General features: G+C 37.7%; 2 protein-coding genes across 2 annotated transcripts; both read left to right on the top strand.

Annotated features, from left to right (window-relative positions):
- The first annotated feature begins 5,586 nt into the window (after window positions 1-5,586).
- Window positions 5,587-9,997, top strand: LOC130951293 (uncharacterized). Its single transcript, XM_057879946.1, has 10 exons — window positions 5,587-6,030; window positions 6,131-6,209; window positions 6,352-6,446; window positions 6,754-6,858; window positions 6,972-7,051; window positions 8,077-8,167; window positions 8,260-8,367; window positions 8,643-8,729; window positions 9,260-9,328; window positions 9,478-9,997. The coding sequence occupies exons 1-10, from the start codon at window positions 5,782-5,784 to the stop codon at window positions 9,607-9,609; spliced, it is 1,095 nt and encodes a 364-aa protein (XP_057735929.1). The 5' UTR covers window positions 5,587-5,781; the 3' UTR covers window positions 9,610-9,997.
- Window positions 9,998-12,384: 2,387 nt separating this feature from the next.
- Window positions 12,385-16,536, top strand: LOC130951294 (PTI1-like tyrosine-protein kinase 3). The gene is made up of 9 exons (XM_057879947.1): window positions 12,385-12,618; window positions 12,872-12,905; window positions 13,576-13,759; window positions 13,891-14,144; window positions 14,246-14,372; window positions 14,450-14,723; window positions 15,738-15,870; window positions 15,980-16,066; window positions 16,162-16,536. The coding sequence occupies exons 3-9, from the start codon at window positions 13,666-13,668 to the stop codon at window positions 16,282-16,284; spliced, it is 1,092 nt and encodes a 363-aa protein (XP_057735930.1). The 5' UTR covers window positions 12,385-12,618; window positions 12,872-12,905; window positions 13,576-13,665; the 3' UTR covers window positions 16,285-16,536.
- The last annotated feature ends 267 nt before the right edge of the window (window positions 16,537-16,803 follow it).

Here is a 16,803-nt window from a genome sequence, read left to right on the forward strand (position 1 = left end):
AGGTCGGCACGCACTTCAGCAATGGTGTTGATATCCCTCTTCTGTAAAGGACATTTCTCACCAAAGTATAATGTTGTGCTTCCCTTCGGATTTTTTTAGCTTCTTTCTCCTCTTTGGGGAGGATGTCGAATTTCAAGTATTCGACTAAGGGATTCATCCATCCGAGGTTTAGGCCGGCTACCTCAAGTACCTCTCCTTCCTCTTCTGTTTTTGATACCGAGGGCTCTTGGAGGGTTTCTTGAATCAGGCTTCTGTTGTTCCCTCCGGGTTTGGTACTTGCTAACTTGGACAGGGCGTCAGCTCTGCTATTTAGATCCCGAGTTATGTGCTTAACCTTGGTTTCCGCAAAGCGCCCAAGGTGTTCCAAGGTTTTTTTCAAGTATTTCTTCATATTGGGGTCCTTCGCCTGATATTCTCCACTTATTTGGGAAGTCACCACTTGTGAGTCGCTGTAGATCATCACCTTTGCAGCGCCAACTTCTTCTGCTAACTTTAATCCGGCAATCAAGGCCTCATACTCTGCCTGATTGTTTGAAGCCGAAAATTCAAATTTTAAGGAGACCTCTATCTGGGTTCCTTTTCCATCTACCAATATTATGCCTGCGCCGCTCCCCGTCTTGTTGGAGGATCCGTCTACATAGAGTTCCCATGTAGTCGGTTTTTCCTCTTGTTCACCTGCATATTCTGCAACGAAGTCGGCGAGACATTGGGCTTTAATTGCTGTCCGAGTTTCATATCTCAAATCGAACTCGGAGAGTTCTATCGCCCATTGAACCATCCTCCCTGCAACATCCGTCTTTTGAAGGATTTGCTTCATGGGCTGGTTCGTACGGACTCTTATTGTGTGAGCCTGGAAGTAAGGTCGTAGCCTTCGTGAGGCTATCACTAAGGAGTAAGCAAACTTCTCTAGTTTGTGGTACCTTAGCTCAGGACCTTGTAGAATCTTACTGGTAAAATAGACCGGGTGTTGCCCGACCTCGTCTTCTCTGATCAGGGCTGATGAGACAGCCCTGTTTGCGACGGATAGGTATAGGACGAGGTCTCTCCCCGATATTGGTCGAGTTAGTATAGGAGGTTGGCTTAAGAATTTTTTGAACTCTTGGAATGCCCCCTCACATTCCGGAGTCCATTCAAACTGGCATCCCTTCCTTAATAGGGAAAATAATGGAAGGGATTTTAGTGCCGATCCTGCCAAAAATCTGGAGAGGGCTGCAAGTCGGCCATTAAGCTGTTGAACCTCTCTCAAACAAGTCGGGCTTTTCATTTCTAGGATGGCTCTGCATTTGTCGGGATTGGCCTCAATCCCTCTTTGTGTTAGCATGAAGCCTAGAAATTTCCCCGCTTCTACTGCGAAGGCACATTTTGCGGGATTTAGTCTCATCCCATGCAACCTTATAGTGTTGAAGACTTGTGAGAGACCTTATAGTGTTGAAGACTTGTGAGAGGTCTGTTAAGAGGTCATTTTCTTGCTTGGTTTTTACTAACATGTCGTCGACGTATACCTCCATTAGGCTCCCTAGGTGGGGAGAAAACACTTTGTTCATTAGCCTTTGATACGTGGCTCCTGCATTCTTTAGTCCGAATGGCATGACCACGTAGCAATAGTTGGCTTTTGGTGTGATGAACGATGTTTTCTCCTGGTCGGGTCCATGCATCGGGATTTGGTTATATCCCGAGTAGGCATCCATAAATGATAGGTATTGGTACCCTGAGCTGGAGTCCACCAGGGTATCAATATTCGGTAGAGGATAAGGGTCCTTAGGACATGCCTTATTTAAGTCGGTATAGTCGACGCACATTCTCCATTTACCATTCTGTTTCTTGACTAGCACTACATTGGCTAGCCATGTTGGGTATTTGACCTCTCTAATGAAGCCGGCTTCCAAGAGCGCCTGTACTTGCTCTTCTACTATGGAGGCCCTCTCTGGGCCGAGCTTGCGTCTTCTTTGCTGTACAGGTCGGGACCCTGGGTAGACCGAGAGCCTATGGGACATGAGCTCGGAATCAATCCCGGGCATGTCGGACGCCTTCCAGGCGAAGAGGTCAGAATTAGCTCTTAGGAGTTCACCCAACCTTTGTTTCAGAGTTTCCCCTAGGTTGGCTCCTATGTAAGTGTTTTTTCCTTCTTCCTCTCCGACTTGTATCTCCTCGGTTTTTCCTCCCGGCTGGGGTCGTAGCTCTTCTCTAGTTCTTGCTCCACCCATCTCTATGGTGTGGACTTCTTTGCCCTTTCCTCTCAGATTTAGGCTTTTGTTATAGCACTTCCTTGCCAATTTCTGATCTCCCCTCACCGTTGCTATTCCTCCTGGAGTTGGGAATTTCATGCAGAGGTGAGGGGTTGATACCACTGCTCCAAGGCGATTAAGGGTAGTTCTGCCGATTAAGGCATTGTAGGCTGACCCTTCATCGATGACTATAAAGTCTATGCTCAGAGTCCTTGATTTTTCCCCTTTTCCAAAGGTGGTGTGGAGGGGTAAAAATCCCAGTGGCTTTATTGGCGTATCTCCTAACCCGTATAGGGTGTCGGGGTAAGCTCTCAACTCTTTTTCATCTAACCCTAGCTTGTCGAAGGCGGGCTTGAAAAGGATGTCCGCCGAGCTTCCTTGGTCTACTAGGGTTCTGTGGAGATGGGCATTAGCTAGGATCATAGTTATCACCACGGGATCATCATGCCCGGGTACTATCCCTTGCCCATCTTCTTTTGTAAATGAGATAGTGGGGAAGTCGGGTGTCTCTTCCTCGACTTGGTAGACTCTTTTGAGATGTCTTTTGCGAGAAGATTTGGTGATCCCCTCTCCCGCAAATCCTCCTGAGATCATGTGAATGTGTCTCTCAGGGGTCTGTGGTGGAGGATCTCTTCTGTCCATATCATCTCGCTTTCTCTTTCCATGGGTGTCCGACCTCTCCATGAGATATCTGTCAAGTCGACCTTCTCTAGCCAGCTTTTCAATCACATTTTTGAGGTCGTAACAGTCGTTGGTGGAGTGACCATATATTTTATGGTACTCGCAATACTCGCTGCGACTTCCCCCTTTTTTATTTTTAATAGGTCTAGGGGGTGGCAGCCTTTCAGTGTTGCAAATCTCTCTGTATACGTCCACTATAGAGGTCTTTAGAGGAGTATAAGAGTGGTACTTCCTGGGCCTCTCGAGACCGAGTTCTTCCTTCTTCTTGACTTCCCTTTCTTTCTCCCTAGAGGAGAAAGTGGGTCCAGGTCGCAAACTCAGGTCTCTTAGCTTTGCATTCTCTTCCATGTTGATGTACTTCTCGGCCCTTTCTTGTACATCACTTAGAGAAACGGTGTGTCTTTTAGATATGGACTGTGAGAAGGGGCCTTCTCTAAGTCCGTTGACTAACCCCATTATTACTGCCTCTGTGGGCAGGTCTTGGATCTCTAAACATGCCTTGTTGAACCTTTCCATATAGGCTCGTAAAGACTCTCCGACCTCCTGTTTTATTCCCAGGAGGCTCGGTGCATGTTTTACCTTATCTTTTTGGATTGAGAACCTCATCAAGAATTTCCTTGAGAGGTCTTCAAAACTAGTGATGGATCTTGGGGGAAGGCTATCGAACCACTTCATTGCTGCTTTCGATAAAGTGGTCGGGAAAGCCTTGCATCTCGTAGCGTCGGAGGCGTCAGCTAGATACATCCGACTTTTGAAGTTGCTAAGATGATGCTTTGGATCCGTAGTTCCATCATAGAGGTCCATATCAGGGCTTTTGAAGTTCCTTGGAACTTTTGCCCTCATTATGTCCTCGCTGAAAGGATCTTCTCCGCCTGGGAGTTGATCTTCTCCTTCATCGCGGGAGTTCTTGAGAGAGGATTCTAGCTGCAAGAGTTTTCTTTCTAACTCTTTTCGTCGTTCCATCTCTTCTTTAAGGTACCTTTCGGTTTCCTTTTGCCTCTCCCGCTCTTGTTCCAATTGCTCCAGGCGGCTATGGACCAATCCCATTAGTTCAGCTACGTGAGCTGGTCCGCCTTTTTCTGATTCACGCCCATCTGAGGAATTTACCTTCGGATTCTTTACTCCGGAGGTACCTTCTCTGTGTTGATCATTGTCTTGATGTTGGGCTGTGTCTTCATTGTCATTGCCCATGTCTAGATTCTCTTGCTCAGAATCTGTTTCGACATGGCCTTCTTCATGGGATCTATCTGCCATCGAGGGATGATCTCGCGAGTCCCCGGCAACGGCGCCAATGTTACGGTAGGTAACCGGAGATTAGCCCAATGGATGGCGTTCGACGGCCCAAGTATATAATGGAGGAGAACTCCGGGTAGGTCCGCAACTCGGGAGGCTCCGTCCGACTTGTGCTCGCGCGTGAATGGGGGGTGGTACCTGCAAAGACACTCCGATGCCTAAGTTAGCAAGGGTGTAAGCAGGTCTTAGAGAGTATTGGGCTTAGAGATACCTGAGGCGTGTCAGTGTACTTATAGTGGTGAGCCAATAACCACCGTTGGAGTAGTGCCGTATCTTTAGGATAGTAACCGTCCCATTATCTTAGGGAGATTAAGATATGGCTTTATGAAGTGGTTAGAGAGATTTCAGGGGCGGTTACTCATTTGAATGAGTATTTATCTGCCAGCTAGTCTCGCAACCGACTTCTTCGTACTAAGTCGTGGTTGACACCGACCTCTTGAGTGGAGGTGGGTGCTTTGCTAGGCTTAATCTATTGGATCAGGCCTTTCGATTGGACCTGGGCCCTTAACATTGGGTCAGGGTATGAACACTAACATTACTCATTTAAAAATTAAAAAATAAAAGTTGGTCTAAAGATTGGCTCTTGAATTTTTGTATATATTTTTTAAATAATTATAAAAATAATATTAAATACATTGGTCATTTCTCAACTATAAACATTTTTTATTACAAATTTTGTGCATAGTAACTAATTTCTTTGTTTTAAATAAGTGTTTTTTTTAAAAGTTAATGCATCCTAAATAAATGTCTATATAAATATGAAAAGAAAAACTTGTAGATAATATGAAAACATTTTTTCACTAATAACATGATCAAATGAAGGGGAGATAATAAACAAATGATAATTATCCACTTAGGTTGATCGAGTGACTAGTTAACTGATTTGGTTAAATAAGTGTCGAATTTAAATTTAACTTTTTTTATATAACAACCTATTAATTAATAAAAAATTATTAAATAAAAGTCAGATTCGTACCAATTTAGTTTTTGACCTATTGGGTTGGAGATAATAAACAAATGATAATAATAATAATATTTTTATAAAATTAATTCAAATTAAATTATTTATAATTATTGTTGAAACTGACGTGGAAACTCAGAAAAAGGAATTTTTCCTTATATACATGAACTTTCCAAACATATCCATCGATAGTCAGATGCGCTGTTCTGCACCAACTTAAGTGGGTGTGACTTTTGTGTATCCTTGACAGCTCTAGTTACCGGTAGAAAAACCGAACCGGAAAAGGCAAAAAAAAAAATGACGACGGTAACGAAGTTTTACACTTTTATTCGCCTAAATAAGTAAATAGTAAAAAGCAGTGAGCATAAATAATTAATAACAAAATAATGATAGGATATAAATAAGGAAATATGATATTAGATGAGAGTAAAATTAAGATTAGTACGGGGGCGTTGCTTGTAGTTTGTGGTTTGTTGAGTGAGTCATGAGTGTATGATATCATATCGGTGGTAGTGGGTGGGCCTGGCTCGCAGCTCGCAGCTCGCAGCTCGCAGAGACGCAAACACAACAAACAAAACCAACTGAAGCGAAGCCAAGTGAAAGAAGAGCAGAGAAAGTGTGATGGCAAGAGGAGCCATGGAAAACTCTTCTTCAGCTTCTGCGGACAAGATTGAAGAAGAGGTTGCCGCCGTCGTTGAAGAAGCCAAGGAGATATCCGACGCCGTTTCGTCTCACATCTCACGGAATCTTAGCGACGAGCAGCCCCTTCGCCAGCGCGTCCTCGCCCTCGACTCCAAAATCCATTCCCTTCGTTCCTCTCTCTATTCCCTTCTCTCCCACAAGCATCTCAATCCCAACCTCGCCGACAAGGTTCCTTCGCTTCTCTTCCTTTCTTTCCCCTAATTCTCAATTGCATCTGTATCTGCATGCATGCCCCTTACTTTCTGTGTTCTGTTCTTTCCTCCTGCAGCTCGATGAAGATTTGCAGCGAGCCAGGTGCATCCTCGTTGATGGTGACGCCTCTTCGCTCCTTCCTGGCCATGCTCAAGGTTGCAATCCAATTCCGATCAATTCCCGTACAATTTCGTTGCGATGATTTTTTAGTTTTCTTTAAGTGATTGAAATGGATCTGAATTTGAATTCAATCGCTGTGAGTGTGGTTATGCTAATTTATACCTGTTGGTCAATTAGGACGCTTTTTGAGGATGTTTTTGGGTCCTATCAATGTTCGTGCTTCTAGGAAGGATGTGCAGCTCAAGGTCAAAGAGGAATACAACAGTTACAGAGTATACTGCTTCTGCTCTATCTATTCTTATACAGTGTGTTAATCCCATTTCAATTGTGAAAATTCGGACTTAATCAATAGGTAACCATAAAGGGTTTCAAAATTCGGACTTAATCAGTATGCATGTCCTTGCACAGTATCATGTTGAAACGCCTGTTAGAAAAAGAAGGGGAAAATGTTGCCTTTAAATAAACATAGTTCATAGTTTATAAATATGAAATTGAGAAGCTTGTGAACCTTTACACACAAAAACACAGTAAAGAAAATTTTGTAAAACGGTATTAACATTGAAATCTTTTTTTGTTCAGGATAGAACTGCATTGCTATTCCTGCTTTTTCCTGCAATGCTTCTTGTTTTAAGATCTTGGATCTGGGATGGATGCTTGCCAGCTTTCCCGGTTCAGGTTTATCAGGTATTTGCACTTAAACCCCTTATGTTTGATGTCCTATACTCCTATTGGGAGATGTTTGATTACATGATGAAACATTTGTATACAGTCTATTATGTAGTTTGATCATTTTTCAGGCCTGGCTGCTATTCCTGTACACTGGCTTGGCATTACGAGAAAACATTTTGAGGGTTAATGGAAGTGATATTCGTCCATGGTACATCCTTTGCTAGTTTTGTGACTGGAATTTTATTTTATGTTTTTGTAATGATCCTCGTCAAATAAGAAAAGAGGTTCTTCGTTATGTGCTTTTGTTGTTCTTTAATTGCGTTATTTATTCATTTTTTGCCCTTTTATTCTTGAAGGGAAGGGAGAGAGTTAGGAAGGGGGATACTGCTAGGAAAGATCCTTTAGTGTAGTTTGAATCTGCGTAAGATTCTTAGGTTTATTCCTATGGCAGAGGGAGGATTGCACTTAAGTAATGTCTGTCTAAACATGACGTGAGTGGCAAAGTATTTGGGGCGATCAAAAGCTAGTGTTGCTTTACTTTTATTTCTTCTACTTACTTGAGTTGCATGAGATATGTGCTTTGGATAAAAAGGGCAAACACCAAACAATGGCAAACTGGGTATTGCTGCAACAACTTGGCCATTTTCCTCTTCCCATAACCAGTTGAACCAGTCAATAGGAATTAGAATTTGATCTGAGATCTTGGACATGCCTCACACTCACCAAGGATATATCAAAATATTCCATAAAAGAGTCAGTCATTGAAGAATGAATAAACAGATGCAGACTTGATTCTGAGTTTGTACCATACATTGCACCATTACACATAAGGAGAAACACCCTTCTCTGATAATGTCACCTTCAAAAGGCAACTTTCAATATGTCTTTCTTGACGGGGCTTGTTTCCTAGCCTTTTGTGGGTATCAGGCTTTCTGCTCATGGGTATTAAGTGGTTTCCTTTGTAAGTTTTGCAAAGCGAGTAGTTCACTCCTAGTTTATGTTCTTTCTTTCATGTTTACTGTCCTTATGATGGACATTATCTAGCCGTATCAACATTATTTAATTGACACCTTTGCCATGCATTAGATTGAGAACAAGAAAGGATGGGGCATGTATTTTATTTAGTTGGCCTGGTAACATTTCATCTTTGCATAGCACATTGGGTTTGGGGGTGGGCAGATATTGGTTTGCATGGGACAAATCTTTTGCAAATAAACTTACTTTGCCATACAGGTGGATATATCATCATTATATTGCTATGCTAATGGCTCTCGTGAGTCTCACTTGGGAAATTAAAGGACAACCAGATTGTGCAAAAACACAGGTTTCTCTTCCATTGTTCTGTCTGTAGTTTTTCTTTTCCCTTGTGATATTTACCTGTTTCACTCGTTAAGTCTCGTTAATGCTTGCTTGCAGAGAGGTGTGCAACTTTTCCTACAGTGGGCTATGATGCAGGGAGTTGCAATGCTTCTACAAAACAGATATCAGCGTCAGAGACTTTATACTCGAATTGCATTAGGAAAGGTGCCACTTTTAAATAGTCACACAATCTTTCATCCAGTCTAGTTCCTTTAGTGTTTGGCTCATTATATTTGTATTTGATGCTCAGTGAAGCCATATAAGTCTACAAACTTGTGTGCAATCATCTGATCTATAGCATTAGTTTTTTTGTGGTGTAGTGCAATCATCTGATCTATAGCATTATTTTTATGGTGAAATGACTGATATATCCCAAGGCATGTTGACTGAATAGAAATATACATATACAGTTTTGATACTTGTTTTTCTCTGAATTTTAGGCTAAGAGGATGGATGTTGTTTGGGGAGAAACAGCTGGTGTGGATGGCCAACTGTGGCTGTTGTGTCCTATACTTTTCATATTGCAGGTAAATTTTTCTTATGACTTATTTTTCAAGTTCATAGATGTGATTATGAGCTGGTTTTTTAATTCTTGTGAGATGTATATATTATCTTATTGATGATTTGTCAGTTATTCCATCTAGTGGGATAAAGATTTGCTGTTGATGATAATGATGATGATGATTTTTTATTTAGCATGTTTTGGGTCGGGTGTGATAATGGATTAATTCAGAAGTACATATTGTATTAAACTGGGTAGCAAATATAACTGAAGGCTGTTTTATGCTTAGGCACCCTCTTTTATGGAGGCAAATATAGGTGAAGGATAAGTGATACCCTTTTAAATAGGCTTGCCCTTGAATTTATTTTGCTGGTTTTGTATGCAGTATGCTCCTCCTCCTCCTCCTCTCTCTCTCTCTCTCTCTCTCTCTCTCTCTCTCTCTCTCTCACACACACACACACACACACACTGAAATTATCTGCTGTATTCATGTTTTAGAAATCATTGGCTTGAACATACTTGAGTATGGCTTTTTGATATTCCTTCATTGTTTAGGGATTTGAGGCATATGTTGGACTATTGTTGCTCCAGACTGCATTTGTTGGGGTTATTTCCGAGTGGCAGGTAATACTATGCTTGTGCTTCCAATGTTATTTATTGTTCATTTTGTATATCAATTGATTGAACAGGATAGATAATATAAATAAATAAAAATACTCCAGTTACAATCTGTTGCATGGATTTGGCTGTATAACAATGTACTCTTGGATCAGGTAATATTTTGTGGTATCCTGTTGGTCTTGATGGCCATTGGGAACTTTACAAATACGGTACAGATTCTTATGACAAAATCAAGATTTAAGGCAAAGATGAGAAGAAGCAAGAGCAAGCAGGCATTGAATTAGCGCAGTTGTGAATTTCTTGTGCATTCATACGATCAGGATTTTTTGCAGTCGTTTCAGTTTTGACCACAATTCAAGCTAGTGATAGTTTTTGGCTGTGTTTTAGCATCAATCATCTAGTGTGTCCAAGCATAAAGCATAAATTTGGGTTAAAATCACAATGTCCTGCATACTTGTCACCGCGGATGTGATAACTGAATCTTTTGGTCACAATATAATCTATTTAGAGTTGGGAAAATTCAGTGAAGTAATACCATGTCATAACTCATGTGAGAGTAGTCCAGGATTTTGACAGATGGCAAGTTAGGGTCCTCTTCAGTTTGTTTCCGTATTTCTCTTTTTCTTCTCTGGGGCTTTAGTTTATTTTAATTGAAATGCTTTTGTATGTTTACTGGTAGGGCTACGCAATTGCAAATTATGTGAAAAACTAATATTCATTGTTTTATCTAGTATAATTATACCTATATTAAAAGCAAAAATAGTTCTACATATTATCAAATATATATGGCTTTACTATGATAGAGATTAAAACATAGATAGAAACGGTTAAAAAGTTAAAACACCATGTAAGGAGGAAATAAAAGTGTTATTACAATATTGAATGGATATTCTCATCGATTGTAATGGCTCAATCGGTCTTGCTGTGTCTAAAACTACTTATCTCTCTGAAAATTCAATAGTTAAGTTGTAAATGTTAGAAAAGTACCAAATTTTGTTTACCCAAAAAAAAAAGATACAAATTTTCGAAGTGAAGATCATTTAGAATAAAAGAAGTATAATGTTAAATTAATATGAATATTTTTGAGAAGCGAATAACAAGGATTGTGCTGTACTAAACTCAAATAATGGAAACTATTCCAGTTGAATTTTAGCGTATTGTTTTGCTAGATAAGAAAATTCGACTTCAATTTATTTTTTTACATGAAAATTCACATACAATTATTTTCATGAGAAGGTACCCCTGTTGCAATTTTTGTTTTTGTCCGGACTTGAATTGATTAACGTATCATCAAAGTTTAGAAGAACTTGAAATTGTGAACGTATATATATATATATATGGTTGGATGCCGCAACTTAGCTTCTTACCTGAATTCTTTTACTATATGGGGGAATTGGCTTTAGTACTTCACCCATTTTCCTAGTTCCTACTCATTTATATCCAAAGGAAAGGTCAATTCTACTTCTTTCTACGTTAGCTTAAGGATACAATTCTAGCCGTTTGATTCCCGTTCCATTATATTTATATATAGTCATGGACATGTGTGCTACGAATTCTTTTTCTATTATGCCTTAACGGTTGGCACTATCATCAATAAAATTAGTTTACTTTTAAAAAGTACTAATAACCCACAGGGACCTCATATTTGGTATTATGGCCATAAAATAATATTGGATTAGAAGCAGTTTGCAAAAGAAAATTGGCCAACGCAGAAAGGAAAGGGTCCCAAAGAATGAGTAACACAGTTGGCCTTAAGATACCTTCTCCCATCATAACACCGCCTCCTCCTTCCTTTCCTATCAAGTAAAGAAATCAAAAGTACCTCACAAAATATAATTTCATAGTTTGATTGATTTTATTTTCACTTTATCTTTTATCTTTGTTGCATCTTTATTTAGATAAATTGTAATGCTAAAAGCGTCATACATGATTTTGATTATGATATTTTTTTAAAAACATTATAGTTATTACATTATTCATGTTAATATATAATATTGTGAAAAGAATAAAGTGAGGGTGAGAACTGAGAAGATGATTTGTTTAAAGTTGTAGTATAAAATTATATATAATTTTTTAAGCAATAATGTAATATTTAAATAACATTTACAATTTGATAAATTATATAATTGCAATAAATGTGAGAAACAATAAAAGAATACTCAATAAATAACTAGTCAACATAAAGTCTAGATATGTAATTTTTTGAACTTTTAATATGTGATTTTTTTTTTAATTTTAAATGTGTGAATTTTATGGCTAATTTCTATTGTTCTCTTAGTAAAATAGATATACTCCTTTCCTTTAAAAATATTAATATACGTTCCAAATTTATCATTCTAAATATCCTCTTGATTTTCAAATAAAAAATATTTATTAATCTTTTTTACCTTCTTAAAGTAAAAAAAGTACAAGCATTAGGAAGATTTTTTTACTTAAATTTAAAGGATAATTACATATTCTAGCTAAAAATTAAACTCATGATGTCTTATTTAAAAATAATAAATAATTACAACTATTTTAACTAACATTTTCATTTATTACTATTACACACATGCTTTAAATTCGGAGAAAAATTAATATAATAACTATTTATAAAGATATATTCATATTAAAATAATAAATTAAAATAATATTACACATTTAAATTTTTTTATTAACTAAGTCCAAATAAATTAGTCTAATATCAATAAAAATTAATTATAAATAATATTACTTTAAATCTTATTATTTAATTTAATTAAATTTAATTCATAAAAAAATTTTAATATATAATATTATCCATTAAATTATTCAACCATTTTTAATTATTATTAAATAAAAAATTATATATAATTACTTTTATATAAAATTAATATTTAAAAAATATTAAATAATTTAATATATTTAACTAAATCATTATCTAATAATTATCAACTTCACAAGTGCATGTAAATCTTCCCCTTATCATTATCATTAATGCATTTTCATCCAAAATACTTACCAAAAAAATAAATAGGAATAATTAGTAATTAATTAATATTATGTTAACATGAACGTGAGAAGAGGACATTGGGTATATACGCGTTGCTTGGCTGGGTGGCTCTTCTCTCTCTCTCTCTCTCTCTCTCATCACAACAAAACCATCTGTCTCCATCGCTTTTCATTATTATCCATCCATTCATGATTCATCCCTTCCTTTCGTTCTTTGCAACAATCGAAACCATTACACACTAAACAAGCCAACAAACCCTAGCAACAACATTATCAATCTTACTCTCACAACCATTTGCAACCATCTATTCAGTTTAGTTGAGGTGAGGTTAATTCCTTTTTCTCTTTCTCCTATTTTCGCTTTCTCCTAATTTTGGCTTCCCCAATCTGTTATTCCTTTTTTTTTTTTTTATTTCGTTCCGTATTTGTTTTTCCCACCTTTCACTCTCTTCAATTCTTTGGGCAATTCGGGTGTTCTGCATTTTTTTAGTTCCGATTTGGGTTCTGCTCCAACCTTTCTCTGCATTCCTCTTTAATTAATTTTTAATTTTTTTTTTCTCTTTTGATGGACCGCAGAGATTTTAATCCTCACAGGCGTCCTGGTCATTTGGTAAGGATTCTTATTTTTCTGCATAATTAGTGAAATTTGCATGCGGGTTGGGATTTCATAGTTCGATTTCGTGGTTCTTCAAACATAATTAATACAATCCGATGTCTCTTGTTGGAGTTCTTAGATTGCTTAATTAATTGGGTCAATGAAGGATTTTTGACCGTTGTTAAGTGGTGTGATCCATTATCATTTTAGGGGGAATTCCCTCTTAGAATCACAAATTCTGCAATTTATACAATTGATGCAAATATGTGAATCATGACATTTTCGATTCAGAGATGATCTACCACTTTATGACATTTTCAAAAATTTGATGTTTATGTTGTTGAGGTGTTAGGGAAAGCGCTAGGTATGAATATGACATGATATTTCTTTTTGTCAACATGTCAAGCATCAAGTTCTTGAAGCATTGTTTCCCTCGGAATTCGAAAATACCATGTGCACACCAAATCACCCACATATTTACATGTGTTAATGTGTATTTAGAATTTGAGTTTATTAATTATTATGATCCAATAAATGCCAGCTACTAGATAGGGTTACTTTTGTTACACTGAACGCCACCACCCTTACAGCGGATGGATGTATGTTCAGTTTATCTGTTTGAAATGTTTCTGCATTGGTTTCTTTGAATTTGCTGGAAATTAAAGCGTCCTGTATTATTATATAGGCACATGCTTCTCCTCCTGGTTACTTTGTCCGCTTTGAGAATTCAAATTCCAAGGACGATTCATATTTGAGGAAGAAGACAGGGACAGGGATGCGTCGGTGGCTGTGTTGCACGTGTCAGGTAGAAGAGTCTTACCCATCGCATGAAAGTGAGCACCTGAAAAGCCCAAGGAATTATGGAGATGGTAAGTTTCTTAATTTAATCCATTTTGCTATTTCTTCCAACTACTAATTAGTATTTACTGCTTGAGAAAGATGCTAGTAACAATGAATGGAAAAGGAACACTCTTCATTTATCATTTTTCGTTTGTTTTAGGCAACCAAAAAGGTTCAAAGGCGTCAGCGCCCGTCAAATCAGAACCACATAAGGCACCACCGCCTATTGAGGTTCCGGCATTATCTTTAGAGGAGCTGAAGGAGAAGACTGAGAATTTTGGATCAAAGGCATTGATTGGTGAAGGATCATATGGAAGAGTGTATTATGCAACCTTAAACGATGGGAAAACAGTGGCTGTGAAAAAGCTTGATGTTTCATCTGAACCTGAAACAAATAATGAGTTTTTGACCCAGGCATGTTTCTGCAACCCATAATAAGTTTATATGCTGCAAGCAAGTTGGTCAGTGTATGGTCATTGTCAATTTATTAGCTTCTTCAATATTTTTCTATTCAGGTTTCTATGGTTTCAAGGCTGAAGAACGATAATTTTGTTGAGCTGCAAGGGTATTGTGTTGAAGGAAATCTTCGGTTACTTGCATACGAGTATGCTACTATGGGCTCTCTTCATGACATATTGCACGGTATGCAATCTCATATTCTTGTCTTATATTTCACATCCAAGATCTTCCATTTATGAATTTTGTCTTTCAAAATACAGGTAGAAAGGGAGTTCAAGGGGCACAACCAGGGCCAACTCTTGATTGGATACAGCGAGTTAGAATTGCAGTTGACGCAGCAAGGGGATTAGAATATTTGCATGAGAAAGTTCAACCCGCTATTATACACAGAGATATCAGATCAAGCAATGTGCTCATCTTTGAAGATTTTAAGGCTAAGATAGCTGATTTTAACCTTTCAAATCAGGCCCCTGACATGGCTGCACGCCTTCATTCTACTCGAGTGTTGGGAACTTTTGGTTATCATGCTCCAGAGTAAGCTTCCAGAACATGCCAACTTTTTAATTATATGTCTGCGTTTCTTTTGTAGAAAAAGAAATTTTATTAGAAGAGAAGGAAAGAGTGAAATAGACGTTGAGACATCCTACAAATAAAGAATAAAATAAAGATACATCCTAGAGAGATAAATCAGACAAGAAGACGCGAATCCTTTTTGTAAGTCAGATAACAATAGTTCTCGAAAATTGATGAGTAGTAAGCCAAAAGGAAGTACTATCCCAAATTAAAGTCTATAATATAGTAAAAAAAGCAATTCTATTAAAATTTTAGTATTCCTTTCCAACCAAAGACGAGTATGCTATCTTGTATTTTTGTTGTTTGATCCCCTCTTAGCAAGGAGTATTAACTATTTTTGTTGGTGTGTTACCTCTCCATTTTTATCTTTAGGCGTGCTCTGTGTATGTTGTATAACTATGTTTTCCTTCTCAATTTCTCCTTGATTGAATGCATGTAAAATTGTAAGTTCAGTTCTGAATGTGATCTTTCAGTGTTACTGAATGATAAAGCAGAAAGATCTAGTAAACCCCCATCCCTGGGAGACTGACTTTGAATATACTTGAAGCTAAAGTGATAAGCTGAAAACACTGAACAGTTCCTCTTTTATCTAGCTTTCTCAGTTCAAGAACTTCCTTTAATTCACTCAAAGCATTTTAGTTTGTATGTCTGCGTACAATAATCTAGAGTGGTATGTGTCATTGTGTTGAAATTTAATAAGTGTTCCAGCAACCTAACTCAACATTTGCCTGAACAAGAGGTCAAGAAGTGTTATGTTTCTACTTGTTATTCTTGAATTTGTCTAGGTAATATGCTTTCTGGTCCAGTTACTGAGGTAAGTATATTCACAAACAAAATTAGCACTACATCATTTTTGGCCTGCTTAATAGTTGCCAATGCTCATTTGGATTCTTTATCCCTCGTCTTAAAATTTTTAATTTTTTATGGTGTCTTATTGGTTCTTAGCTTTTCTGTTACCTTGCCAAACATATGCAGGTATGCAATGACTGGCCAGTTGACTCAAAAAAGTGATGTCTACAGTTTTGGTGTTGTTCTTCTAGAACTTCTTACTGGAAGAAAACCTGTTGATCATACCATGCCCCGCGGACAGCAAAGTCTTGTTACATGGGTCAGTGCACAATTTTAAATACTCCACCTTCTTCTGGTTCCATTTATTTATTTATGTTTGTGTAAAGCTGATTTATTTATCTGTGATCTCATTTTTTTGGGGCGAATAGGCTACCCCAAGATTAAGTGAAGATAAAGTTAAACAATGTGTTGACCCAAAACTGAAAGGAGATTATCCCCCTAAAGGAGTTGCCAAGGTATCCCTCTCTCAAAATCAGAGACTAGTAAATTGTAATTGCACAATTTGTGGGTTTTAATTTGAGGATGACAATGTGTATCTTTGTCGATACAGCTTGCAGCCGTTGCGGCCCTGTGCGTGCAATATGAAGCCGAGTTTAGGCCAAATATGAGCATTGTTGTTAAAGCACTCCAACCACTTCTCAAGACTCCTGCTCCTGCTGCGCCTGAAAGTTGAACCAAACGAACACAAGTTTTTTTAACTCTTTGAAGTTTGATTCAATTATCCTCAGATTTCATCGAATGCTGCAAATATATAAATATTATTTATATATATATACACTTTTAATTTTTGTATGAGATTGGATGTGTAGGATTGGATTTGCTTGTTTCCTTTTTATTGTTAAACTCCGTGTATTTCTGGCATCGCACTTGTTGCTGCTGACTGCTATATAGAGCCATAAGCTTGGTTACGATGGGTTTGGGTTTGTGTAGTGTGGCTAAACTTCGTTGCGTAACCATAGACCTCTCATTCTTTCTGAAAATGGCCTATGTAATTAAAATGTGACTGATTTTAATGCCTTATTTATTCGGTTATAGGATTAGTGTGTTGTTACATGCATGCCTATATACTATTGGGTTAGAAACTCTTAATAAAATGCGACGATGGGATTTTGTAAATGTGATTTCACACCATATAAGATTTAAGCGAGACTAAGAAAAATTGTTACAGAAAGTCTTGTATGCTATAAGATAT

Source organism: Arachis stenosperma, chromosome 9 (genome assembly GCF_014773155.1).
Source record: "Arachis stenosperma cultivar V10309 chromosome 9, arast.V10309.gnm1.PFL2, whole genome shotgun sequence".
NCBI lineage: Eukaryota > Viridiplantae > Streptophyta > Magnoliopsida > Fabales > Fabaceae > Arachis > Arachis stenosperma.